The sequence below is a fragment of the Canis lupus genome, chromosome 3 (genome assembly GCF_048164855.1).
Source record: "Canis lupus baileyi chromosome 3, mCanLup2.hap1, whole genome shotgun sequence".
NCBI classification, from domain to species: domain Eukaryota; kingdom Metazoa; phylum Chordata; class Mammalia; order Carnivora; family Canidae; genus Canis; species Canis lupus.
In genome coordinates this window covers 32,525,495-32,552,482 of record NC_132840.1, presented here as the reverse complement: position 1 = coordinate 32,552,482, position 26,988 = coordinate 32,525,495, and the positions used below count along the sequence as shown (strand labels likewise).

At 58.2% G+C, this 26,988-nt stretch overlaps 2 protein-coding genes across 5 annotated transcripts; one reads left to right on the top strand and one right to left on the bottom strand.

Annotated features, from left to right (window-relative positions):
• Nucleotides 1-1,053: 1,053 nt before the first annotated feature.
• SDF4 (stromal cell derived factor 4) lies at nt 1,054-15,072 on the bottom strand. 4 transcript variants are annotated; one of them, XM_072820172.1, is made up of 8 exons: nt 14,891-15,026; nt 14,575-14,793; nt 11,572-11,924; nt 7,037-7,173; nt 6,627-6,740; nt 3,259-3,417; nt 2,724-2,899; nt 1,054-1,739 (listed from the first exon to the last, which is right to left on the bottom strand). In XM_072820172.1, the coding sequence occupies exons 3-8, from the start codon at nt 11,874-11,876 to the stop codon at nt 1,563-1,565; spliced, it is 1,068 nt and encodes a 355-aa protein (XP_072676273.1). In that variant the 5' UTR covers nt 11,877-11,924; nt 14,575-14,793; nt 14,891-15,026; the 3' UTR covers nt 1,054-1,562. The 4 variants fall into 4 exon arrangements, with proteins under 4 accessions (XP_072676273.1, XP_072676275.1, XP_072676272.1 ...); XM_072820174.1 differs by having other exon boundaries at nt 14,895-15,014; XM_072820171.1 differs by lacking the exon at nt 14,575-14,793 and having other exon boundaries at nt 14,891-15,072.
• A 155-nt stretch (nt 15,073-15,227) lies between these two features.
• On the top strand, nt 15,228-16,379 carry B3GALT6 (beta-1,3-galactosyltransferase 6). Its single transcript, XM_072820177.1, has one exon. The coding sequence runs from the start codon at nt 15,243-15,245 to the stop codon at nt 16,230-16,232; it is 990 nt and encodes a 329-aa protein (XP_072676278.1). The 5' UTR covers nt 15,228-15,242; the 3' UTR covers nt 16,233-16,379.
• The last annotated feature ends 10,609 nt before the right edge of the window (nt 16,380-26,988 follow it).

The following is a 26,988-nucleotide window of genomic DNA, read 5'->3' as shown; positions in this document are numbered from 1 at the left end:
ATGACTGGGCATCTGTCCACTGTGACCCACGCAGCACAGATGGCCAACTGCATGTCATGCGCATGCTCACCCTCCACCCTGGGGTCCCAGCTGACCCCCCGGCACAGCCCACACTTCTGCTGAGCATCACACATCTGCTTGCTGCTGGCTCAGCCATGTGGGCCTGGCTGCGGGGACCCCTTCCCACCACGTACTCTCGTCCTCTCTGAAGTCTTTCCTCTTGTTTGCCTGGAAACCAGCACAGGTGTCACTGCGCCTCTGTTCCTCTGCAACGGCCCCACCCCACGCTGCTCGGAAGCAGGTCCCTGTGGCAAGGGCGGGTCACAGGGGCAGCTCAAGGAAGCCCCTCTGCCCACTTGGCTGGAGCCCCCACCCGAACAGGGCCCTCTAAGGCTCAAGCAGACCCACTGTCTGGGTGAGCTATCCACTAAGGTGCCACAAAACCACAGCTCAGGGCTCCTGAGGGGATGACCAACATGGAGGTGCGGAGGGTCGAGGCAGGGACTCAAGGCAGCAGCTGGGAGGCACGTGGGGTCAGAGACCCTCAGTTAAACCCCTCACAGCTCAGTGCCCTCTGTCCCCACATGCCAGACGAACACTGGGCACACTGACCCCCACAAAGGACCTGGGAAAGCAAGCATGAGAAATTCAGGCCTGGCAGGACCCAGGCTCTTGGGCCCCCAGCCCCAGCGCAGGCTCCGTGAGACTCCGGCCCCCTGACGGCTCTGCTGCATCCCCCACAGCCAACCCAGGACCTCTGTGTTCTCCCCCCCAGCCCCTGCTCTCAGGGTTTGTCCTCAGACCTTCCTCCTCTCCACCCCAGCTCCTCCCAGGGGGTCTCACCCAGGTTCCAGGCTCCTGATTTTGAATCCGTAGCCCAGACCCTCAGCATCCTGTGAGAGCTCTTTCCCACGTAACTGTGGGCCTCCCCATCACTAAACACATCCGGGGCCTGGTCCTTCCCGCACCTGCCCTGGCAGGAGCCTGACCAAACCCTCTGTTCTCACCAAACCACCCACCTCAAAAGCAGTAAGTGGAAGCCACCTAGCCACAAACATTCAAAATCATTTTATGGGATTTTTTTTTTCAACAAAAAAATGAAGCTAGGAGAAAAAAGCAACTGTAATTTAAAGTACATTAATGAGATTCTCGTCACAAGCGTTTGTGTTTTCGGAGACTAAACATTGTGGCGGCCCCTCCCCAGCACCCCGGGAAGGGGCAGGCACCCCCCAGAGGCCGGCCAAGAGCTCTCAGCAGAGCTCATTCTAATACTATGATCACTTCTTGGTCTTCAAGGAAACGGCAGGAACTGCGTTACTCCCCACAGATATGGTGAGGCTGCAGCGCCTTGATGCAGTCAGTTCTCAGAAGTGACCTGCACAGTCCTGTGGGACTCCATGCATGGAGGGTGGCCAGCCCACAACTGCACCTCGGGGATTTGGGCCCGTTCAAGCACATCTTCAGTAAGCCTGGAGCCACAGCTGTCGGGGCCACAGGAAGGGGGGCTTTTAGGAGGCACCAGGGGGCCGAGGTGTGCAGGGCAGGTGGCAGGTGGGGTGGGCTCAGAACTCCTCGTGCACATTCCGGGCATAGTCCATCAGTTTGCTGCCTGTGAAGAACTCGCTGTACTTGAGGACCTCCTCAGGCTCTAGGTGGTGGTTCTGGTTCTCATCGGCGATGGCGATCATCTGCTTGGCCTCGTTTAGGGCATTATACTCGTTCATGGGGTCCATGTAGTCCTACAATGGTTCCAAGCACAGGGCCACTGCAGACCCTGGCTGCCACGGCCCTGCCCAGCTGCCCACGCCCCGAGTGTCCTCTTCACTACAGCGGCGCAGGTCCACACTCGGTGACGGGCCTGAGAGCCCCCAGGACAGACACCCCGCCCCACTGGATGCTCCCTCAGGGAACCAGCATCAGGGCCTGACCTCTGACCCTAAAACCAGCACAGAGAGCCGCTCCTTATGCAAAACACCCCACTGGCTGACAGTATAGAAGCAGCAAGGACAGATGAGCATGTTCTGGAAGGCAGACACCAGGCTGGAAGTGGCTCAGGGCCAGGCAGCCTTCACCTGTGTGGGCACCCAAGACTTACCACCTCCACCTTTGTCAGGACACCTAACAGAAGGGAAGGGTTAGGGATAGGGAGGAGGGAAGCCCTGCCTTGAGTGGCCACCAGGGACCTGTCCACAGATCTATATGATACCCGGACACAGGCACAGACACGGACTCAACCAGCTGCGCCCGCCAGCTATCAACAGGGATCAGAGAATTCTGGCGTAAAGTGAATGAGTCATCCAGCAACGGGGAAAAACAAGCCCACACAGCACCTACACGACACTGGCGAAAACACTTCAGGGGAAGATGGTAGATTCCAACACCGTCTGTGGCCCCCAGCGCCCCAGCATCCAGCCAGCTGCCCATTGGGGAGCGGCTCCTTCTTGTCAAGAGGGGCCAAGACATCCCAAGCACCTTGACCTGGGGGCAGGTATAGTACCTGACTGGGCTGCCTGCTTTTCTGCTCAAATCTCATCTGAACAACAGAGATGACCACACTGGCAGGTGGATCCCCTCCCCCACACACAGGGAGCCCACCCCAGGTGCCCCCACAACCAACACTGCCTTCTCATCACCATAGCCCCTGCCTCGGGCACACCTGGAAGCCTGGGGACTTGGGCCCCACCTTGGGGGCGGGAGATGCCCCCACAAGCGCCTGCGCTCACCTCCAGTTCCGCCATGGTCACGATCCCGTCATGGTTGGCGTCAATCAATTCCTCAAACTCTTTTTTTCGGTCTCTGACCCAACTGTCATCAATGTCCTGGCCCTGCTGATTCTCTACTGTGCCCACGGGCAGAGAGATGAACTCAGGCAGTGAGAGCTGCTTGTCACCGTCCTGGTCTGTGGGATAGGGGAGGGGATGCTTGGACCTCAAGTGGGCATGGGACCACCCAGGCCCATCTAGGGGAAATCAACCAAACAGGTTCACTGCCAAATGTTCCATGTGTTAAATTTTAGCCTAAAGCAAAACACCTGACCCGCTCAGGAGCCTAGCGGAGGCCAGATGGTGCAGGACAAGGCCTGACCATCCCTTACCGCTGTGTAGCCACACAGCCTCCAAACCCCCAGGGCCACCGCTGCCAGGACGACTGGCTGCAGGTGTACCACGGACCCTGCCATCCAGCCCAGCCACCAGCAGGGAGGTACCAACACCCTCAGCCTCACCACCCCCTCAGGATGGGCCACAGGCCAGGCCTCACCCAGGTCCCGGACAATCTCTTTGACCATGAACTTGAGCATGCCACGGCTGTGCTCAGGGTGCAGAAATGACAGGAATTCATCCTCCGTCAGAAGCAGGTCTGAAGGGGGGTTGTCCGCCTGATACCAGCGATCCTTCAGGTTCTCTAGGACTTCCTGTGCTGGGAAAGGCCGACCTGTGAGGACCCAGCACCCAGGACACCTGCACGCACCTGAGCAGCTCTGAGATGTGCTGCCTGGATGGGCAAGGCTGGCCCAGGACACAGTGGTGCATGAGGCCAGGGGCTCAGCACCCCAAGGAGAGCTCAGCCCTCAGGAGGCACACAGTGCAGAGCCCCCCAGACAGACACAAACCCTCCCAAGATGCAGACACAGATCCCACGAGGTACAGATGCAGAGGCTCATGACACAAACCCCCCAAATATGGGTGCCGACCCCCCAACACACACCCCCAACACACACAGGCACAGACGCCCCCCCTGCAGGCCCCACCCTCAGCTACTGCTGCTGCTGTTTGCTCCTCGGGAGAAATGGAAAGCAGGATGTAGGCGGACCCACCCCCGCCACGCACCCACAGGAACAAAGCGCGACCTTATTCCCTTCTATCTCTTTCACGTGCGCGTATACGGTGGGTAGGGCTCTGGAGGAAAACCCAGCTTCCAGGTATGACTCAAGTATCCCCCACAGCCTCTCACCACAGTCCCCCTTCTCCCTCCGTGGGAGGCCTAGAGCCCAGCCTGAAGCTCCACAGGCTCCATAACTGTCCCAGTCTTCCAAGAGAGCGGCGTAGGCCAGGCAAGCAGGAAGAGTTCGGGCATGGAGGCCCTCACTGCCATCACCAAGAGCCAGGCCATGGCTGCATCCCACACAGCACCCGTCATCTCAAGCCCCAGCACCTTCTATGACAGAAGATCCCGTGGTGACCTACTTTTAATGGCAAATACACCTGAAGAAAGGTGGGAGTGACGACATGTTCTCGCCTGCTCTGCGTTGGGACAAGACGCGTGGGGACGGGTACAGAGTCTGTGAGCAGCTGTAACCCCTCAAGGACCTCACCATGAGGTCACTGGGGATTTAAGGGGTGCTGAACCCAACACCACAGCAGAGGTCAGACACACAAGCAGCAATGCCAGCAGTGCCAGAGGCTGGAGGGAGGCCTGGCACTGACCTGGGCAGGCCCCCATGTGTGGTACCTGGGGACAGCAGCCCCCCAAGCCCACGTGCATGTGCCAAGCATCCCTGAGGAGACACGCTGCCACATGGGAACTCTTGAGCCTACCTCTCAGCCCCCACCTGTGCTCCCTGGCATCCCACACCCTCAACACTGCTCCTCACTTCTGATGTCCCTCACCTGCTCATCCCCTCCAAACTAAAGAAGGGACACGTGCTGAAATGAAAACATTGATAGGCAGGCTTAGGCAGCAGAGCCCATGTCCCTGAAGGACAGGTCCTGACCCCAGACACACCTGAGGGAAAGGCGTTGCAGATAGACCAGATCCCAAGAGCAGGCGGGACAGGGGGCCGGCTCCCTGCACCCCAGTAGCCACCCAGACGCTGGTGTCAAATCGCCAACACCGGCAGGAGGACAGAGCCCTCTCCTCCCCCAGGACCCCTAGAGGCCTCTACCCTCTTCAGGGGACAGTGGAACCCCAGGACAAACCATGGAAACAAAACAGAAACAGACATGAAAAAGACAAACTACCATTTCAAAAAAAAATAATCGGGATCCCTGGGTGGCGCAGTGGTTTAGCGCCTGCCTTTGGCCCAGGGCGCGATCCTGGAGACCCGGGATCGAGTCCCACGTCGGGCTCCCGGTGCATGGAGCTTGCTTCTCCCTCTGCCTATGTCTCTGCCTCTCTCTCTCTCTCTCTCTCTCTCTGTGACTATCATAAATAAATAAAAGTTAAAAAAAAATAATCACATCCAAGGTACATGCTTTAAAAAGAACAGAAATGAAATTCTGGATGGCGCCCCAGGAATGGGGAAAGGCCAGCCAGTGTCCAAGGGTGTCCAGGAGCCTCCGTGCTGCTCAGGAAAAGGATCTGGTGCTGCTTAACCTGAGGCTCTTCTAAGTTACATATGCACCATGGTCAGATGAAGCAGGAAAAACAAACGTATGAGACACATGGACAGGGTGCCTGTAACAGGCAGCCCCCACGGGACAGCCCAAAAGCTGGGGGCTCAGACACAAACAGAAAAGGGAACTACAGACCAGTGTGTCTCATGCAAACATGCCCCACAAAAGATCAGCAAATTAAACCCAAAAACATGTAAGAAGAATTATAGACCATGACCAAATGGGACTCATCCCAGGTACACAAGGCCAGTACCATTTCAACATCTGGAAATCAATTACCGTGATCATCACATCAACAGCTGAAGAAGAAAACTTGTATGATCAGATCAACAGACAGAAAAAATGACACAAAATCCAACAGCCATTCATGATCCAAACTCTCAGCAAACTAGGAACAGAGGAGGATTTTCTCCAGCAAAGAACACCTACAGAAAACCTGCAGCTCACACCAGTTTAATGGGGAGAAACTTAACACTTCCTCTGAGATCAGAAAAAGGAAAAGGTGCCCCATCATCAATGCTCTCCAGCATGGTCCTGAAGTCCCAGGAAATATGGTAAGAGGAGGAGGCAGGAGGTATACAGATTGGGAAGAAGGAAACAAACTGTGTTCGCTGATGTCACTGTCACCTGTAGAGAAATCTGAGAGAACTAACTAAAGTCCTAAAACCACTAAGCAATCATAGCAAGACCGCAGGACAGAGATTAGCACAAAAAGGCCAGTCACTTCCCTGCTTGCCAGCAAGGAAGGCAAAGAATCAGGTGAAGGATGAACAGGGAAAATACAAACAGAAAGAAGGCATGACTGCCACCCAACAGAGGACAGAGGGGTCTGGGCCCCTAACCACAAACACTGGCACAGACAAGAGTGCCCACAGTCCCCCTGAAGACCCAGCAGCAGGGGACAGCCACAGCCCAGGGGCCGCAGCAGCAGCCCTCACAGAGCGAGGGGGCAGGGGGCGGGCACATGACAAACAGGGACCAAGTCATGGGTGCAAACATGCTGCAGAGAAACTTTCAAACACACATCACCAAGAGAAGACACGATAGGACAAGGTGGGATGCTGACTCACTGCGTGGAGGAAGAACAGGACGCAACAGGCAACACGCCAAAACTCGGCAGGGGCCCCAAACGGGATGCAGTGAGGGCTGTGAGGATCCTCCCCCGACCATCACGGACCCTGTCCTGGCCCACAGACCTCCCCAGCAAAAACCTATGGGAGGCCTCCTGCTGCTCCCATGGCCTGCCCGGCTAGAGGCCTCCCTCTAGGCATGCCACAGGGCCCAGGCACTCACTCTCCTCGTCGACTTTCAGCTCCTCCCCATTCTTTATCTTCTCCGCAATTTCTCGTTCATTGTGGCCTTTGCTCACCAAAAACTTCACCTTATACTCGTCCCATGACACATGCCCTAGAAGATAAGACCGATCCAAAATGGACAGTTTTGGAAGAGGTATGTGATTGTTTGCAGACATCTGCCAGTATCCCCAGGCTGCAGGCAAGTACAGAAGCACTGAAGTGGCCACAGCACACCCCAAAGCCAGGCCCATGCCCCACACCCCCATCCTCGCCTGCAGGGGATGCATGAGCCAGGGGTCTGTCTTGGGGCCAGCACAATCGAACACTACGGCCTCACCTCCTCTGCCCCTACACACTGCCCTCCCCTGGCAGCCTCCAGCCCGTGGAGTCAGGGTGAGGTCACCATACCATCGCCATCGGGGTCCACAGCGTGGAAGTGCACCTTGCTCTCCTCGATGGCCTCCTGGAAGTGCTCTGCAGTTTTCTCCATGATCCAGTGCTGCATCTCCTTGGCGCTTATCTTCCGGTCAGTATTCACATCAACCCTGTGGCCAGACAAGCAACATCAGACGAGGTCTCCAGAACCCGGGACCAAAGGATGGCCAGCGGGACTCCACTGCCATGAACAGGGACACATTCTACCCAACAGTGACGCCAGAAGTGTCAGGGGACACTGGGGGTGGCAGGGAAGACTGGTGGTCTACTCTGTAGCAGCAGATCAGCATCACTTCCCCAGTAGTCTGGGGGCCACCGGGGGAGGACAGACTCGGCCCTTGCTCAAGACAGGTGGCATTGCCAACCCAAATCTACACACCCAGACACATGGGACCAGAGCTATGAAGCCAGAGCAGAGTCATGTTCCATACGTGGGTACAGATGGCTAAATGGAGAAGCAAATACAGATGCAAGTGTGCATATACGTGTGTGCATGCATCAGCACACACTCAGTGTATGAACTGGCTCATACACACGTGTGCACACTAGTATGTGTGTGCACGTGTTAACACACCTATGTTCACACACATCATCTAGCCCTGCCCACCAGGAGGGCCCCAGGAAGCGAACCCAGCAGTAATGCACAGAACCAGTGCCCAGATCTGGGCAATAAAAGAAGCCAGGGCTCCCTGGAGAGTTGCCCCTGGAGCACCTGGTAGTGCCAGCAAGTAAGGAAGTGCCCCAAAACAAACAAATGGAAGGCCTCCCCACCTCCAAGTGGGAATGATGCGAGTGGCAGACCAGCGCAGTACTGGATCCTACCCAAAGTGTACAAGAAATGTCCAGGAGTCCCGGCTGACAGAAGGAAACGAGTGATAAGTCAACGTACGGGGAGACAGAAATGCTCCCCACAGAAATCCAAGTCATACGGTGGCTCCCCTCCCCATCCCGCTGGAGGGCAACTGTCTCACTGAGTGGCTCCCAAAGAAGACGGGAGGGACAGGGAGACACTTGACAGACACCACCTGGACCAGGTGACCAGGCCAACGTGTCCTGAACTATCCTACAGATGCCAACTACCCACTAACGGGATTTGACAAGAGGGCCACCTCACCTCTGGGGTGTTCTTTCCCAAACCCCAACCCCACTCTCAGCACCAGAAAGCACAGCAAATAAACCCCAAATGAGGGACCCCACACCTGTGCAGTCCTCCCCAAAACTGTCAAGGTCATGAAAGAGTAAGAGAGAGACACCACCACATCCCAGAGGGGACAGAGGACCCGTGACACTCAGCGTCCCTGTCCCCTGAATGGACAGGGATGATGGGGAAGAGTGGAACATGAAGGCTGGAGTGTGGGCAACAGGAATAGCCCTGCTGATTCTTAGTTTTGACAAATGCACTGTGGTTACCTAAAGGTCAGTATAAGGGAGAACTGGCTGTCTTTGCCACTTTTCTGTAAATCTAATATTATTCCAAGATAAAAGTCTTATTTAAGAAATATTGTGGTGGGGTGCCTGAGTGGATCAGTCAATTAAGCACTCGATTCCTGATTTCGGCTTAGGTCATGATTTCAGGGTCGTGGGATCGAGCGCCATGTCAGGCTCTGTGCTCAGTGGGGAGATTCTCTCCCCCACTTCCCCTCATCACCCCCAAATGCATATGTGCAGGTGTCTGTGTTCTCTCTTTTTCTAATAAATAATTTTTTTTTTAATGTTGTGACAGGGGACCCCTGGATGGCTCAGCGGTTTGGCACCTGCCTTCAACCCAGGGTGTGGCCCCGGAGACCCGGGATCGAGTCCCGCGTCAGGCTCCCTGCATGGAGCCTGCTTCTCCCTCTGCCTGTGTCTCTGCCTCTCTCTCTCTCTCTGTGTCTCCAATGAATGAATGAATGAATGAATAAATGTTGTAACAGGATTACATTCATCAAAACCAGGTCCTTGAGACCACGTATAACTCGGGCAGAGGGCCAGTGAGGCAGCAGCTGACAAAAAGCCAGACGCCACAGTCTTGGGCCATGCAGCCTCTTGAAGCAGGAGTGGCCATAGATGGAAGTCAGTGTGGAAACCACAGTGGCAAGTGGTGGTGAGTAGAGTGAGGTGCTCCCCACCTGTGACCCCGCAAAATAAGTGATGCATAACAAAAATACCTCCTGTGGACAGCCACAGCCACACACCTCAGAAAGACTGAAAAGCAAGCAGCTTGCAAGGCAACCCCCATCTTCCCGCTGGCAACACGGCTTACTGGTCCCGTTTTCTCCACTTCCAGGGGATGTGTTCTTAGCATTGCTACCCCTCTGAGCAAGCGCGCACCTCTCCACCTGCAGGGCCCCTCGTGACTCCGTGCAGAGGGCAGCAGGTGCCCAGGAAGAAGAGGCCCAGGTGAGGTCTGGCATTAAGCCTGCTCCCTGCCTGCGCACAGACATCTGCACACCTGGACCTCAGAGCCCTGACAGGTGTGAGATACAGGTGGGGCTCCAGACACACCCCCAGCCCCCACAGTCCCAGGCTCATTGCTGAATTTTTGGCTCCCTGCTCTGTGCTCCGTCATGATAGCCAGCTATGTTCCAACCAGGTAAAGAACGAACCTTCAACATTGAAAACATAAGCACGGCAGGAAAACGCCTGCCTCCTGACTGCACCCCCTGCTCCAGTGTCAGGCGCCTGCTCCTGGCGCAGAGTCTCTGGGCAGTATCCCACCCTCTTTGGATTCTGCCCCATTGCCGTCACCTGTCCAAGAGGCCCTGCCTGGTCTCTCGAGGCCCGGCCCTCTCATGGCCCCTTCCTCCCAGAGCCCTGGGCCCCCCAACACACAAAAGTGCCAAGGGCTCTAAGGCCCAGAAGCAGCTCGGGGAGAACATGCTGTTGGCTCAACAGCTGAGTTTGAGTCTGTCTGATGGGAAGATGTTCTAACGGACACGATATTCACAGGTTTGAGGTTCCACAGGTATCTTGGGATCCAGGGTGAAGCCACCCTCTCCCAAGGAAGCCCAGGGCAGGTCTGGGTAGATGTCCTTGCCCAGTGTTTTTAGCCCAAAGGCTACCTGCGGGCACACAGCTGGCCCGTGGCCCAGTGAGTGGTGCAGACCACCCTCGTCACGCTGCCGGAAGGTGGCTCCCAGTGTGGGGAGGGATGCTCCCAACAGAGTCCTGGGGAGAGGCCAGGGACCTCGACGTTAGCCAGCCAAATCATGAACAGATTACCCAGTCTGGTGGTCCAGCGCCCACCTGTCTCCCACTCGGTCTCGGCCAGCCCACCATCCACAGACCTTCCAGCCGCCCTCAGCTGGTGGGATCCACCTCTCTCGCCAATACCTATCCAGGGAAACCCCATCAGGGCATCGTGGAGACACAGAACAAGCACTGCAATCTCGCTGCCTTGTGTGGGTTTGCCTCCATCTGACAAAGAAGGAGCCACCTGCTACCTGGTGGCTTGGTCCCTAGTTTTCCTCTGCTCACAGAAAACAGAAGACTTCACTCCAGATGAGAGTAAAACCTGGATGCTAGACGAGGCTTTAGCACATTTCATCAAGGGCAGAGACACCAGTTCCTCCAACTCAGCCCCAGAGGGGGCTGTCCAAGGAAGCATCAACCCTTTCCCCCTAGAGCCTCCTAGTTGCTCCTTTCTCCTGACCTCTGAACCCCACAGGCCCTGGTCTGGCCATGGTCCTCTTTCCAGATCTCTCACCTGGTGCCCAGACTTGGCCGAGGACACACTCACACTTGCTGGATGCTCCTCCTCAACTCCACTCGGTAACTGGTATACCCGACATCTCTGCTCTACTTGTAGGAGCCTTGCACTCGCCCCACCCTCTCTTACCTCCACCTGCAGCTGCTTAGTCCTCTCCCACCTACCCAGTGGTAAAACCCACCACACCCCTCAGCACACCCCAGCCTCTCCCAAGTTACTGCACTACCCACTCAGCCCTGCTGCCCTCCTATCTGTTCTCCACCTCATTTCACCCTACCCTAGAAATAAACAGCACCCAGCATATGCCGAGACTTTGTTCTCCCCACACCAAGGAAGCAGGGCTCTCAATGCTCCCTTCCATAGATGAGGACGCTGAGGCTGACAGGCTCAGGGAACAGAGTCCAGGTCCAACTACCAAGGGCCTCCTCCCAGGCTCATGCCCTGGCCATGAAGCCCCTCTACTCTCTTGGAGGCTCCAAAGCCACCAGGCCCTGTGCCCTCTGGACGTGTGTCCCCAGCCTGTGTGACACCTGTGTACACTCAGAGGGGCTCCTCTCAGTCTCCTTCCTGGAACCGAGAGCCATGAATCCTGGGTCCTGGAATGTGCCTGGACCACCAGTCACCAATACCCTGAGAGCCTGGGCCCCAACAGGCCTATGCTGGGCAGGGAGTCTCCTAAGGCTCAGGCCCCCTGAGATCTGTGGGCCCTGCCCAGCCCCAGCACATGGCTTGTGTGAGCTGTGGCCACAGGCCACAGGTGCCTACTTAGAAAAGATGACCATCAGCCTGTGTGAGCTGTGGTCCAGGCCCAGGTGCCTACTTAGAAAAGATAACCATCAGCTTCCGCCTGCTCCTCCGTGGCTCTGCATCCTCCTCAAACCCGTCCATGTCCTTCCCCAGGAAGACCTCCTGGTGGAAGTCCTTGTTGAGGTGTCCATCCATCTCCAGCTTCACCCCATTCAGGTGATCCGGGGGTAGGATCTCAGGCTCGTCCTTGGTGCCTGCTCTCTCCCGAGCAGATGAGTGGTTGGCAGGCCGGGCAGACACATCCATCAAAAGGATGACCCCCAAGAGCCATAGGCAGTGAGGAGCCAGGCCGCAGAGGGGAGCCTGCCTGAATGCCATGGCCACCCAGGTCCGGACTGTGAGATGGCCTGCAAGTGCGGCCAGGAGCTGGGGAGAGAGGAACAGGACAGGTCATTAGTGAGGCCTGGGTCACAACCTTCCCACCACCCCAGGTACTGTGAAAGGCCAACAGCCCACAGCTACCAGACCCCAGCATGCAATTAAAAGTCCACAAAGAGGACATGGCCAACGTTCAATGGAGCATCAGCAAATATTTCACTAAAGCAGCGCTTACTTTACAACACGATATAGAAATTCTTGGTTTATGGATCTATACTAGACATACTACTTTTCCATTTTCCAAATATGCTGGAGAAGCATCTTATCTCTCTCTCTTACTCAGATCTAAGTTGCCCCACCTCAAGGGCCACTCAGCACCACTAAACCTACCCCTTTTCAATGCCCACAGCGGCTATTCCCAAAACAGTGTTTCTCCATCCCTTCTGGTATTGAGACTGACTCCAGAGTCATGGTAACCCACTCTCCAAATCCCAACTCAGCATTTGTGAGCTCTGTCCCTTTGGCTCAGTCACCTGACCTCCCCAGCCTCGGTTTCTACCATGAAACAGGAAGCCCCCTACCCTAGTCTGAGGCACTGTGAGGACAGGGCCTGGTGCCAGCAAATGCCCAAACCACCCATCAGGGCACCAGCCCCTCCCTACCTTCCCATCTCAATGACCTGCAGGTGTGCACACACATACGCAGCAAGTACACAATTGTACACAAACACGAGCATACACACACACACACACACACACAGCCCTGCTCGTGTTCACACAGGAACAAGAAGACAGGAAGTCTGTCATCCTCGGTATGCCTGGACCTGGCAATGAGGAATCAAGGCCACTCTTCCGTCTACTTCCCCACAGTAAGGATCCCAGGGCCACAAGTACTCATGCCCAGCACTTGGCCATCCCAGCCTCCTCCCATACCTGGCTCCTTCCACTTACCTGCTTTCCCTTCCAGGCTCCTCCAGATTCCCTTCTGGAATGACCTAGAACTCCCTTCTGGCTGGCGCCAGAACATGGCCCAGCTGCCTGCTCAGCGTCTAGCTCAGCTTCTCACAGACCTTCACACTCCACACTTCCCAAAAGAACAGCAGTTCCTTCTGGCCCTTTACTTAACCTGTCCTCATAGTCTGTCCACCTGGCAAACACCTGGTGGTCCCCTCGGGCACAGCTGAGGCCCTGCCCTCCTCTGGCAGTCTTTGCAGGGAGGAGCAGCAAAGGGAAGCCCAGTAGCGCCCAGGGCCCAGGGCTGCTGGCCCTGGAGGCACCCACAGCAGGCCAGGGTGCCACCTGCAGCCAAGTTGGGGCATGGCAGGAAGCACAGGACCTTCTACCTGGCCAAGCAGATGTCTACGCTGGCCAGCAGCACAGCCACCACAGCACAGCCTGAGGGCACACTGTGCAGGACACAAGCTCCACTGGCTGGTACGGCAACACGAGCAGATGCCACCACTTGCTTACTTGATGCTTCCTTTCAAATGTTCCTACTCCTGAATGGCACTATCCACCTGTCAGCTGACACCTTTATATGCTAGTCCTGTCAACCTGAGCACCACCTGGGCCCCACTCTCTGAACTTGTCTCATTCCTGGTCTGGGGGGCCTGCAATGTTTTCAGAAGCACGCAGGCTGGCCGGCTGCCCCAGGGTGTTCTCTGTGACAGGACTGCCCCTGAGTCACATCCACTGGAGCGCCACACCTCCTGCCCCTCACCATCCAAGCAGCAGTCACGCTGTCCACACAGCTGAACGAACATGTACAGGGGTTTCTACCACAGTGCACACACATGTTCCTGAAAATATCCGTGTTCTGCAGAAGCGCACAATAAAAAACACAGGGCCTGTGGGAACAACATGGGGTATGTGTCTCAAGACCAGCAGAGCCCTACATAAACAGACCCTGAGGAACCCAGTAAGTGGTGTTCACCCACTGTACCTTGCCCACTCGCTGTGGGCGAGGCACCCACAGCTCCAACCAGCAGCTTAGGGCCTGGGGGATTATGCTGAGTGGAGACGCCACTGGGGCCCAGGAGGACATGCAGCCTGTCACAAGCCTGCGGTCACTAGGGTCCAGTACTGGCCTTCCTTTCCTGCTCCTGCCTGCCAGAAAAGTGCTGTTCACACCAAGATAACCGCCCCTGACATTAATACAGCCCTCTCTGAACAGTGGACATAAAAACACGCATCGGGTCCAAGCAGACTGTACTTTGCTCCCGGAAAGAACAAACTCGATTCCTTCCTTATCTTCAAGGGCAGAACACTAGTTCTGCAGATAAAGCAACCTCGAAATAACCAAACGGATATCAGGAGGCCAAGTGAGACTTTATCTTCTCCCTTCAGAGGTTCCTTAGCAGGAAAGTAGCAGCGTGGCTGAGGATGCCATCAGGTGCTGGGTTCCTCACCCTCTGCCGGCCCTGCACCCCTGACCCTCAGGCCCCCACCCCCGACCCCGACACCTGACCCCCTGACCCGGACCCCCGACACCTGACCCCCACCCGGACCCCCTGATCCCGACACCCCAAGGCTGGGATTTCAAAGCGCAGGGAATCCCCATCCTCTAGAAGCGACGTGAATAGGGAAGGCAACACCCCCCAGGGCTCCCAGCTTCGGCGGACGCGACATTTCTCGGCCGCCCTGGGGTGTCCGTTCCGGCGAACCTCAATCTCTCGCGGTTAAAAGCGCAAACGCTTCACCTAAACGCCCCGTCACAGGTCTCGGGAGTCGCGTAGAGAAGGTCGGTAACAACTGACACTGGCCGACCCGGAAGCCAGGGTCTTCACACGCACAATTTCAAATCTTCACCAAGTCCCACCAGTTAGGGCAGCGAGGTCGCCTGGCCGGTAAACACCGGGGTCCCCCCGGCTCCCTTGCCGACCGGTCATCGTCAGCTTGTTTCCCGGAGGCAGCCGTCGCTGAGGGCAGAGATGACATGAGCCCAGGATCCAGCGGCCCGAGGGTGCGTCCGCAGGCCTCCCGCCGCCCCCTCCCCGCCCCGGGGCCCTCACTCACCGACCTCCCTTCCCTCGCTCAGGATCCACCGAGCGGGACTCGAGCGCCCGTGACGCCTCTAACCGGACTCGCCTAGGCCGCGGCCATCTTTCTTCCGGGAAGAGGCGGACCAAGAACGGCGCGCGTGGGCACTACCCCAGCGCGACGATGCTGGTGCCGCCATCTTTTCTCCGGGCGGAAGTGACCGCGCGGCCCCTCCCAGAGGCAACCAACGAGCTGGGTGCGCGTGCCCACGTGACGGGCGGGCACGTGACCGGCAGCGCCGGGCCCTTCGCCTCCGCCGCCGGTGGAAGCGGCCTGGGCGCCGGCTTCGGGTCCTCCGGGGCGCCTCGCGCGCGCGCGCGCGCCCGCCATGAAGCTGCTGCGGCGCGCGTGGCGGCACCGGACAGCGCTGGGCCTGGGTGGCCTGGCGCTCTGCGGCGCCGGGCTGCTCTACTTGGCCCGCTGCGCCGCCGACGGCCCCCGCCCGCCGCCCGGCCGCAGCCTCCCGTCCGCCGGGCCCGCGCGCGCCACCGCCTTCCTGGCGGTGCTGGTGGCCAGCGCGCCCCGGGCGGCGGAGCGGCGCAGCGTGGTCCGCGGCACGTGGCTGGCGGCGGGGCGGCGCGGCGGCCCGGGCGACGTGTGGGCGCGCTTCGCGGTGGGCACGGGCGGCCTGGGCGCCGAGGAGCGCCGGGCCCTGGAGCGCGAGCAGGCACGGCACGGGGACCTGCTGCTGCTGCCGGCGCTGCGCGACGCCTACGAGAACCTCACGGCCAAGGTGCTGGCCATGCTGGCCTGGCTGGACGAGCACGTGGCCTTCGAGTTCGTTCTCAAGGCCGACGACGATTCGTTCGCGCGGCTGGACGCGCTGCTGGCCGAGCTGCGAGCCCGCGAGCCCGCGCGTCGCCGCCGCCTCTACTGGGGCTTCTTCTCGGGCCGCGGCCGCGTGAAGCCCGGAGGCCGCTGGCGTGAAGCCGCCTGGCAGCTCTGTGACTACTACCTGCCCTACGCGCTGGGCGGCGGCTACGTGCTCTCGGCCGACCTGGTGCACTACCTGCGCCTCAGCCGGGAGTACCTGCGCGCCTGGCACAGCGAGGACGTGTCCCTGGGCGCCTGGCTGGCGCCGGTGGACGTCCAGCGCGAGCACGACCCGCGCTTCGACACTGAGTACAAGTCCCGCGGCTGCAGCAACCAGTACCTGGTGACGCACAAGCAGAGCCTGGAGGACATGCTGGAGAAGCACCAGATGCTGACACGCGAGGGCCGCCTGTGCAAGCAGGAGGTGCAGCTGCGCCTCTCATATGTGTACGACTGGTCCGCGCCTCCGTCGCAGTGCTGCCAGAGGAAGGAGGGCATCCCCTGAGCCGCCCAGCACCCGGCGCTGGAGGGAGGCCGGGACAGATGCCTCAGGCGGGGTTCTGGGCGGCAGCTGCCGAGGGGGCCTCCCACCGGCCCTACAGGTTCCCGATGGTCACCCAGGATGAGTCCAGCCCTTCGGGGGACGGGGTGTATTTGGCGACCGGTGGGGTTTTCAGGCAGATGCTGAGTGGCAGTGGACAGCGTGTAGGGCCCGGCTCCAGTGGGTGCCTGGGGCTGTGCATCCCAGTGGTCACTATAGGGCTTGCCAGGGCAGCACATAATATCTAGGGAGAGATGTCTTGTTCCTGGAGTTCAGCCAGCATGGGCCTACACTGGGAAGATGCCCACCTCTGAGTGTGAGGGCAGGCAGAGGTGGCTGCAGCCCCTCCCGGGTCTGGGCGTGTGCTGCCTTCTCCCAGGGTAGAGGAAGGCAGCCAGAGGCTGGAGCCTCCAGGCACTTGCAGAGCCTGACCCCAAAGAAAGAATCCAGACTTGTTCGGGGGTGGGCACTAGGTCACAGCCTGCATCCTGCATTGACCGTCCATCTAGGAGGTCGCCACATTGGAGCTGTGGCTGCAGGGAACTGATCTTCCGGCCCTTGCATGCTGCGACTTGACTGTGTTGTGTTCCAGTGGCTTTTATCAAAATCACCGTAGATTTATTGGGTTAGGTTACCTTCTTTTATGTTCCACGTTGGTGTCATTTGTCGCGTGGTAATCCAAGAGTTAACCGTGTGTGATGTTAATTAGCTTCAATGGTATTTTGGTCTGTGTTGCTTTAGGGTGAATTCGTGATAAATGTAATTCAGTGCTAGCCTGTGATTTATAAATACTGTAAATTTGTGTAGATAAGAGATTAAGTTAGGAATGTGGACCTCAGTATTTTTTAAATTATTTAAGGGAAGACTTTTCTATCAGAACTTGGACTTTGTGGATTAATCTGTTTTTACAGCTTGAGTCATAGACCTGTTGCTGCCTGTGTGTTTAAATGTGGAAGAATTCTAAAACTGTCCATTTCTCTTCCCAGTTTACACAAAAGTCAGTCCTATTGTCTCTTTCTGAAAAGACTTTCCTTTTAAGGCTTCCTCACGGCCATGCAGGGGCAAGTATTTCTCACACACGCATCTGTTATTGTAGACTCTGGGCTCAAGTTCCAGGAATCTGAACCCTGGGAAGCATCGGTGAGGTTTCCCACGTTCTGTCTTAAGAAAACAGGCTCTGCCAACTGGCGCATCCCTTTGGAGACAGCACTCTCCCTGCCGATCTTCTCTCATACCCTAACAGATCCCAGAAGATCAGTTTCTTTTTTCCCCATTAAATGTGAAAAGTGAGTGTTGTGGTCATCACAAAAGTAAAATAAACAGACTCCAGCACAGCCGTGAGCCCTTTTCTCAGTCCTGCAGTGTTCGATGCTAACGCACGTTCTTATTCTGGAACCTGGCTTGGGTTTGCTGTCCAGGTCACCCGGCCATGCCACCAGCATCTGCAGTCCTTCGGGGCAGTGCAGTCTGGGGGTGCAAATCTCTGACTTGCCTTTTTTCACTGCCATTCTTTTGTGTTCTTAGGCCATGGATTTTTTTATTTTTATTTTTTAAAAGATTTACTTATTTATTTATGACAGACATAGAGAAAGAGACAGAGACACAGGCAGAGGGAGAAGCAGGCTCCATGCCGGGATCCCGACTCAGGACTCGATCCCAGGACTCCAGGACCATGCCCTGGGCGAAAGGCAGGCGCTAAACCGCCGAGCCGCCCAGGGATCCCCTAGGCCATGGATTTTAAAAGCAGATGTCTTGTTCTGCTTGCACCACCATGACAAAACCCCACAGACAAGGCTCACAGTTCCTCACAGTTCTGGAGACTAGCAGTCAGATCAGAGTGCTAGCTAGCAAGGTGCAGTTCTGGGGAGGGTCCTCTTCCTGCTGTGCAGGTAGCCACTTTCTCGCCATGTCCTTAGGATGAGAGAGAGCCAGAGCAAGCTTTCTGGTGTCTTAACAAGGACACTAATACCAGCAGAGGGCCCACCATCATGACCTCAGCCAACACCAGCTCCAGTCACTATTACATTGGGGGTTAAAGCTTTAGTCTAAATTTTGGGGGACACAGTCCAAGCAGAAGGTTTGGGTTATTTTTGTTTAAAGGTAGAAGAATATCCAGAATTTGAAGTCTTGAGCTAGAAGGAAGGGGGGATGGTCTTGTGGTCGCAATTCTCCTGCTATTAGAAGGTAGAGCTGGGCCAGAGAGGTCCCATGACCCATGGGACCCCATCATGTCCTGTGATGGGACAAAATTCTAATTATAAGGTGACTGTGAGCCTTCTGATTGGCTGCCTCGAGGCAGGTCTGACTGCCCCATAAACACATTGTTTACAAGGCAAGGATTCATGAGAGGGTCCAGGTTTGGAGACACTGGTGAGCAGAAGGGGACCCTGCCAACTGAACAACAGGTTCTCAAGGAATGCTGAGAACAGTGGGACACCTGGACGTCTGTCTGAACCTTTGGATGGTTGAAGGGGATGGCATGTGTACATCTCCATCTTTCAAACAAGGAGACTGCTGGCATAGACCAGACAGCTTCTGGAGCCTGGGTTCCAATGACAGAGCCAGTTCTGAGCCGAAGACTGGACCTCGAGACCCCTGCCCAGCATCTGCGGTCCTGCTGTAGCTTCTGGGTTTCTCCAGAGTGGACCCCATAGAAAGTATGGCACCAATGTCCAAGACCTCCTCATAAAAAATCTAGGCATGTCTCTTTGGAGGAGGGGGTCCTGGAGCTTTAGCACTCAGTTGAATCACATGGAAATGCTAATGTGCATTCCCATTCACAAAAATGGGAACTTTGTATTGTTCAACCTAAGTCATTAAATTTCCAAACAGAACAGACCAGGCAGTGGGCTGACTGCATATCATCAGCACATTGTGATATCAGTGTTCAGACTACATGGAGCTGACAGCCAGTGGCCCCTTCCTACAGTGACCCTCCGCTGTCACCTTATCTGTTGTCACGGGGCCTTCGGATAGAGCCTGCCCTCCTGCGGTCCAACTGGTGGACTTTCCAGGTCAGGGTGCCCCTCCCCATCCACTGAGGCACCCCACTTGAGCTCCACACCATCTGGACATGTGTGCCCTGTGGACCAGAGGCTGAGCCAAGGTTCTCTGTGAGCCCAGCACTGTCCAGGAGGTGGGGATTTAGACCACCGAACGGGTTTTTATGGGGGATTTAGGATGCAGGACGGCTTGACTCTGCTCCCAGCCAAGCCAGTATCCTTCTCTTAGTTGCCATCAGAGCCCACTGACAGGGCATTGAGGCCAGACAGGGCAGGGGGGCATCCAGAACCCCCTCAGGTGGTGTGCCCCTCCTCGTGCAGGGTTCTGGTCCTGCCCCTCCCTCCCTCAAGACCAACATGGAGAGCAGGTATCTGGAGAGAGAACATGGGCCGTCAGAGGACCAGGATCACGTGCTGGCGCCTGCATTCAGCCCTGGCTACAGCCCCTTCACATTCCCGAGAACGGAGGAAAAGACGGGACCTAGACCCTGAGTGCTGTGGTCAAGGTCCCATGGCTAGAAAATGGGAGAAACTGGAGAAACATTGGCAGTAACAGGATGAATCTATGAAGATTTGTCAAGAAAGAAAAGCCCATCCCAAAAGATTGCCTACCGGGTACTTCCATTTCCAATGACATTCTTGGATGGTCACGGTTATAGACATGGAGGACAGATGAGCACTGCCAGGGGTCAAGGAGGGGAGGTGGGAGGGAGACAGAGGTGGCTCTCCTGGGGGTGGAACTGCCCGGCATCTGGCTTGAATATCAACATCCTGCTTGTGATATTGTCCAGTAGTTTTACAAGACTCTACCTTAAGGAGAGACAGGGTGAAGGGCACAGCAGCTCCCTGTATTATTTGTCACGAGTACATTGCATTTGCAATCATCTCAACATTTAAAATTTAATACAGAAATATATATTACATCACTAATTCTAATACAAAAGAGAGGAATGTGAGACCCAAGAGACTCTGGAGGAGGCAGTGCCCTCTTGGGTGGATGGCCACCAGGAAGGGACTGCAGTCACGTGGGGGAGAGAAGCGTGGCTCCCAGAGATGAGCCATGAGCTGTGTGGCCAATGGGAGTTGGTGCTGTAACCCACCATCTGCCCTGTTTCCCTGGATCTCAGCCAAGAGCCCCCATCCCCTCTCCTGCCCCCTCATACCCCCCAAAAGCCTGGGCCCACCTGGTGTGGCAGAGTTGGCAATAGCTGGGAAGGATAGGGGACATGGGAGGGATTGATGGGGACGAGGGCTGCAGTGTGGGGGGCCCACCCTGGACCCACACCTGTTGGAGGGGACCACGTAGCAACAGAGCTACAGGATTATGGTTGAGCCCTAGACCCGCACAGCTCCGGGTCCCTACCAGCCCCTGGCCCTCCCAGCTGCATGCACGTCACAGACCCCTGATCTCTGGGTGTCCACATCCGAGCTGGGAGGGCTGGGTCACAACAAGGATGGCCAGTGCCCTCCCAGCCCCCGCCTGACCTGGGCAACTTGGTCCCCATGGTGAGACCATTGCCTCTCGCTGTCAGGAGCCAAGGGAGCATATGGCTATTGGCCACAGATAGGCCCACTCAGGACCTCAGAGGAATCGGAGAGAACCCCACGTTCCACGGCCCTGGCCAGCAGGTCGCGCAGTGAAGTCCGAATTACCGCCCACTTGCTCCCTGGTGCTTGCACTCAGGTCCCAGAGGCTTGAAGAGAGGCTTGGCTTGTTTTCGCTCCTGCTAAGTATGCTCTGTTGTTATGCCTCTGTCCTGCCCTGAGTCCAGGGAGCAGGCACCACGACCTGGCCTCTTGAGGGGCCACAGTCCAGGCCCTGTGGGTCTCCTTGTTCCTAAGACCCGATGGTCCTCCAACTCTCGGTCCTGCCCAGGGGTTGCCCCTTCCAGCCCCCACCCAAGGGACCTTCCCCACAGCCTCCCTCGGTAACTAAAATCATCCCTCCACTTGTCCCCTGGCCTCTATGGGCACCCACTGCCCCTTCCTTGGGGCCAGGGTGGGCTTACTGCCAGCCTGGGCCACCCCAGTCCTCCTCCTCCCCACACACACCTGCTCCCACTCATTCCCAACACTCCTCCATTCCAGACCCATTCCCAGTCTCCCCAGCCCCCATGCCTCCTGTGGATGAGGCAATTGGCTCCCTATCCCTCCCATTCCCCCTTTCAGGAGCCCCAATGCTACCCCTCATGGCCACACTGCAGCCAGGTGACCCTACCCCCTGCACTGACCACTTCAATGATGACTGTCCTCTGCTGGGACACCTTCAGGAGTGCCAGGAGCTGCCACCCCTTCCGGCCTTACTGTGGGGTCCCACTAGAGGTTGTGCAGTGGGTGGGGTTGCCTCAGGAGTGGTAGCAGGTGAGGGGATGGAGGAGACGGACAGCCTCAGGCCTTCGGTGCATCTGCAATGACATGGAGGCTCCGGTACCCTGCTCTGCCCAGGGGCCAATGGGCATCTGTGCAGTGCAGCTGCTCCCAGCTCCAGGCCTCCCCGCACCCCAGAGGGGCTCAGAACAGGACATGGAAAGTGAGGAAAATGTACGAGGCTAGGACAGGGCACCAGGGCCAGGGGATTCTGTTCTGGGAGGTCCCAGGGATTGGGATGCCAGCCTCAGCTGCCCAAGTCAGAAGACGGGACAGAGGTGTGGCCCCCAATCTGAGCTCCCACAGGTGCCCAGGGGTCCATCCAGCCCCATCCAACTGGTGGGGTCCTGGAGAGAGTACCAAGCCTCAGAGGGGGAATCAGCCTCTGCAGAAGCCCAGAGTGGGGCTGGCGTGGCTCCTGCCCCTTTCCCCTCAACACAGAATTGAAGGCTACACCTGGCTGCCTTGGGAGTAGGGGTGTGTGTGGAGGGTGACCCAGGAAGTGATGAGGGTCAAGAGTCTCTACAGAGGGGTGTCCACTTGAGCGTAGAAATGAAAGCCACCCCAGAGCACACCCCCACCCTAGGAAGGGGACATGGTAGCTGGATGGGCAGCCAGAACCAGAATCCGGGAGGACTGGGCAGGTGGTTTTGGTGGGGGAAGCCAAAAGCAGCAGCAGCAGCTTGGCTGGCCCCTCAGCAGGGCCCTCCCACACTCCTGTGGCCACCTGCCAACGTGGTGCCCCATTGTCCCCTGGCCCCAGGTCCCTGCACTTCCCTTGCGCATGGCCCCAGAGCCCCTCCCGCTGGGCAGCAGGCTCCATCAAGCAGAGCTCATCTGGTTGTGGCGCTGGGTGATGCTCAAGGCTAGGGAGGAGCCAGGGCCCCAGAGTGGCCTGAACAGGACACTGCTCTGTCCACTGGATGGAGCTGGACCATGGGCTGCTCCATCCTCCAGAGTAAACACCACAGGCAGTGGCCAGAACTCTGCAAGGACACTCACCCAGATCCCGCCTCCCACTGACCCATGGCCTGACCCAGCCTGGTGACCCGAGGAGAAGGAAATCCAAGCCCTGCCCCCTCCCCTCCTCCCAGGAGTCTGAGGATGTCAATGGCCCAGCCCCCAAGAGGCCCCTGCACCCTGACACAGGCGCCCACTTGATCTTGCAAAGAGAGTGATGGATGGTTGGCCAGAACCAGACTGAAGCCCAAAACAGCACGTCACCGTGTCAGGCCCTCCAGCCACATACCTAGAGAGGCCCCCACCCTGTCCCTCTGGTCCCAGGGGAGGGATCAGACAACCCCCCAGTAAAGGCCTGGTAGTGCCCCCGGGGTCTGGACTGGTGTATTCTGCTCTGAGGGACCCCTGTGGCCAGGGCCCCCCGCATGGGTGGCAGGGGTCCAGGCCTATGGCAAGGGGCTGGGCAGCAGGCAAGGGGCTCCTCTGGAGATGCTTTACTTAAGTAATGGAGTTTTGTTTGGCCCTCTGACACCCTTCCTGTTCACTCCTGTTCTCGCTGCCACCCCCACACATACCCAGCTTCCAACTGAGCAGCCTGGAAGGGCCGCAAGAGCAGGTGGGGGTCCCTCCTACCCTCGAAGCCGCCCCAGGTGTGTGTGTGTGACATGCCGGCTGTTGCAAAACTGAAGTTATCACACCAGAGGAACCCATGAGTCATTGCCCCGAAGCAGGGGCTGCACCCCAAACCCTCCCAAACAAAGGCCTTTTGTCCCCAAGCAGCCCCCCCCCCCCCCGCCAGCCCCAGGCCAGACCCGCCTGTGCACACCATCAGACTCGCAAGAGAGCAGACTTACTGGTGGCAGCAGCAGGCACAGGCTTGGGTCAGGTGTGTGTTCTCGACACCCAGACATGCTGCCGTGACCCAGCTGCAGGGTCTGGGCCCTGGGACACCCTGGGATGCTGAAGGCCTCAGCTCGGGTCAGCTCAGGTGCCCCAAGCTAGAGCCCCAGTACCTGGCTGACCTGGGGTAGGACCCTGAAGGCATGGAGAACTCAGAGCCCAGAGGGTACACTGGCCAAGACCAATCAGTGAGCAAGACCCCAGGTATGCAGCACCCCGCACCCCTTCCCCAGTCCCAGTCAGATCAGTGCTCTGTGTGCAGAAAAGCGACCTCAGGGGAGTTAAGGCTCCCTGCTGCCCCCCCGTGAGCTTCTGCCCCAGGATGGTGTACTGGAGCTTCTCCTTGGGGGTGAGGAACTCAGAGTTCCAGCCACCAGGTCCTGGACACCTGCCCTGTGTTTGCTCCCAAGGATCCTGGCAATTCTTGCTAAACAAAGAAAGTCCTGGTCCCAGGGCAGAGACAGAGGAGACACAGAGACTCACCCCATGCATGTCACACAGAGATACTCAGGGACACTGCAGCCCCACCACTCCAGGTCAGAGACACTGTCACAGCCACCAGGACAACGGGTCGGTACAAGGAGCCTGGGTACATGCAGACCCAAGAAGAGAAATACACAGGCTTCCAGGCCAAGTCTCAGTCCCTGGCCCAGGTCACAGGAGTCAGGATGTCTGGTGTGCAGGGAGGAACCTGACTGGGGATAGGGAGCCGGCCCCAGAACAGCCCCCTTACCAGCCCTAGGCCCACACTGAGGGAGCAAAGTCAGACCCAGAGCTGGGCCCTGGCCACAAAAGGCCAGCCCGCCTGGCCACAGGCTATCATCCACATGTCTTGCAGGTACCCCAGGGCCCAGGCCGGGGAGGGATGGGCTTCTGCAAGCTTCACCCCTGCGCTGTCCCATCCCTCAGCCCCACAGAGAGTCATGGGAAGAGGGGACAGGCAACCTTCCCGCTCACAGCCAGGAGCCCCCACTCTGCCCCTCTAGGTTCGTGCCATGCACCTGGGGTGTGGCCTGGCTCCTAAGCTAGTGGTTGCTCCTGGACCCCCACGGAGGACTTTCTATCTGTCCTGACACCCACATTCCTGTCCGCATTCAAACCAGACGGCACGCCAAGGGTCTGGAAGGGCTGGGCTGTGACCCAACATCAAGATGCCCCCTGCCCCAGTTTCCCAAGGCCCCAAGACCAGAGCTGTGGCAGCGCAGGGCCAGAGGATACTGGGGCACACCCCTTCCCAGGAGCACCCAACCTGCACAGCTGGCCCTGAGCCCTGCCTAGCCAGCCCCAGAGTCAGAGGGAGATTCTGAGATGTGAGCCCTAGAAGAGGTCAGTGTGGTCAGCCCATTGCTTCCTGCTGCTCCCGGGCAGGGCTTGGGTCAAGGGTGACCCCAAGGTCATACGGAGCTGTGGGCCCACTCTGGCTCTGCCACCCCGAAGCCCAGCTATAAAACCAGAGAGGCCAGGCCTGGAGAAGAACCCCATCTCCCAGACTCTCGTACCCCTTGAATCATCTCCACAAATATCCAGGGCCCCGTAGGGGCTCCAGATACCTCCCTAGGCCTCAGGGAGCTTGGGGTGGGGGCCACAGAGCAGCCAGCTCCCACTGAAGCAGGCCCCAGAGCCAGCGATGTCTCCATTGGACAGAGGCTGTCTTTGCTTTCACCTACGGGCCTATACCTGGGCTCTGGAAGGCCCTGCCCCGGCCCCTCGCTCACACGGGGCTGGGGGGGTGCGGGGGTTAGTCTGGCTTGCGTCCTGGGGGACCAGGTTGAGCCTGGGGCCTGAGCCCTGGACCCCCGCCAGCTCATAACCCTGGACACTATACAGTAGCCCCCACGGACCATCCCAACCCCCCATAATTTCACTCCCACCCCCTCAGCGATAGAAGCTCAGCGGGACACAGAGCATTCCAGGGGGATTAGGTCTACGTGGTAACGGGGACCTCTGACTAGGGAGGTGAGAACAGGGAGACCAGACAGACCTGGAGGCAGGCGCAGTCAGGCGCCAGGACGAGCCCTGGCCACGCGCCCACCGTGGGCTTCCCAGGGCTGGCCTGCTCCATCCTTCTTGTCCCAGCCTCTCATCTGTCATCTCCTGTCACTCTCTGTGGGCCCTGGGCCCCATCCCTGGGTCTGGGTCTCCATCTCTGTCATCACAGCCCCCACAGCAGGTCTGGATCTAGTGAGACCTGCCCCCTCCTGGGCCTGACCAGGTAGAGGACTGGCTGGTGTTGAAGGACTGCAGGGAGCCCTCGGGCACAGCTGAGAATCTGCTGGGTGCTGGCCATCATGTCTCAGCATTCCCACCCCCTGTACCCTGGGGGAGCCTGTCTTCCGCTCTCTACAGGGTCTCAGGCATGGCCAGTGCCCACAGTCAAGCCCAGCACAGGGCCTCAAGGATGGGAAGGGGGGCCAGTGTCCCCTCCCAAGTTTCTGCCTCCCCTGTGCACATGTCCTCTCCCAACACACAGAAAGGCCCCCCGTGCCCCTGCCCCCCAAGCTGCCAGAATATCCCCACTCAGCATCCCCCCCTCCCCCTGCCCCTGACGCCACCCTGGGGCGACCAGGGAGAGAGGTGAGGACGGGTCATCGGCCAAGCCCGTGGTTGCCGCCAGCCCGGCACCAGTGCTCTCCTGCCTCATTACTCAGCGGGCTGCAGGGAGGGTCCCTCCCGGGCAAGTGCTCCCCCCAGTCCCGCTCCCCCAGGGCCTTCAGAGTCCCCAAGGGGCAGGGCTGGCCCTCAGCCTCTAATAGCTTCCTGCCCTGCTTCCCGTCTGGAGCATGTAGGCAGGCCCCAGAGCCCAGGCCCTCCCCCTGCCCCTGCCCTCCCCCTGCCCAGCCCTGCTCAGCCTTGGAAAGGGGGCTTCAGGCCCTGCTGCTGCAGAGCCAGGCCCCACCCCCAGCCCCCAGGCATCTGCCGAGGGCCCAGGTGCCAACCCAAGATGGTATCTCGGCAGCTCTGCAGAGGCCCGGACATCCCAACACCAATTTACATTCTTTGGTCTGGGTTTGCTGGAGCCAAAACAGGGTGGGGGTTGGGGGCTCCAAGTACACACAGAACCTGCAGGCCGGACTCGGTCACCCCGCCTGGGGTCTGCGGCTGCCCGGTGTGGCAGCCACCAAGGTGAAGCGGGGTGCGGTAAGGTGCCCTCCCAGCCTAGGAGCGGACAGCCCCGGGCCCTGCCCCACTCATGAGCACTCAGCTCAGCTGGGGGTGGGCAGGAACGCCTTCTGGGTCACATGTGGCATTGGCAGCCTGCACACCCCCCCCCGGGACAAGGCCTTCCCAAGAGCTCCCCACCTTGCCCTCTGCACCCCAGACAGGCACAGAATGGGGTGTCTGGCCGCCATCTGACTCACCAACCTTGAGGACTTCCAGTGCCCCAGGATGAGGACTCTGGGCCCCTGGCCCCACAGGTGTCATAGGCTGCTGCCCTCAAGACTGGACATGAGGCCACTAGTCCTTCCAGGGCCATACCCCCACCCCACCCC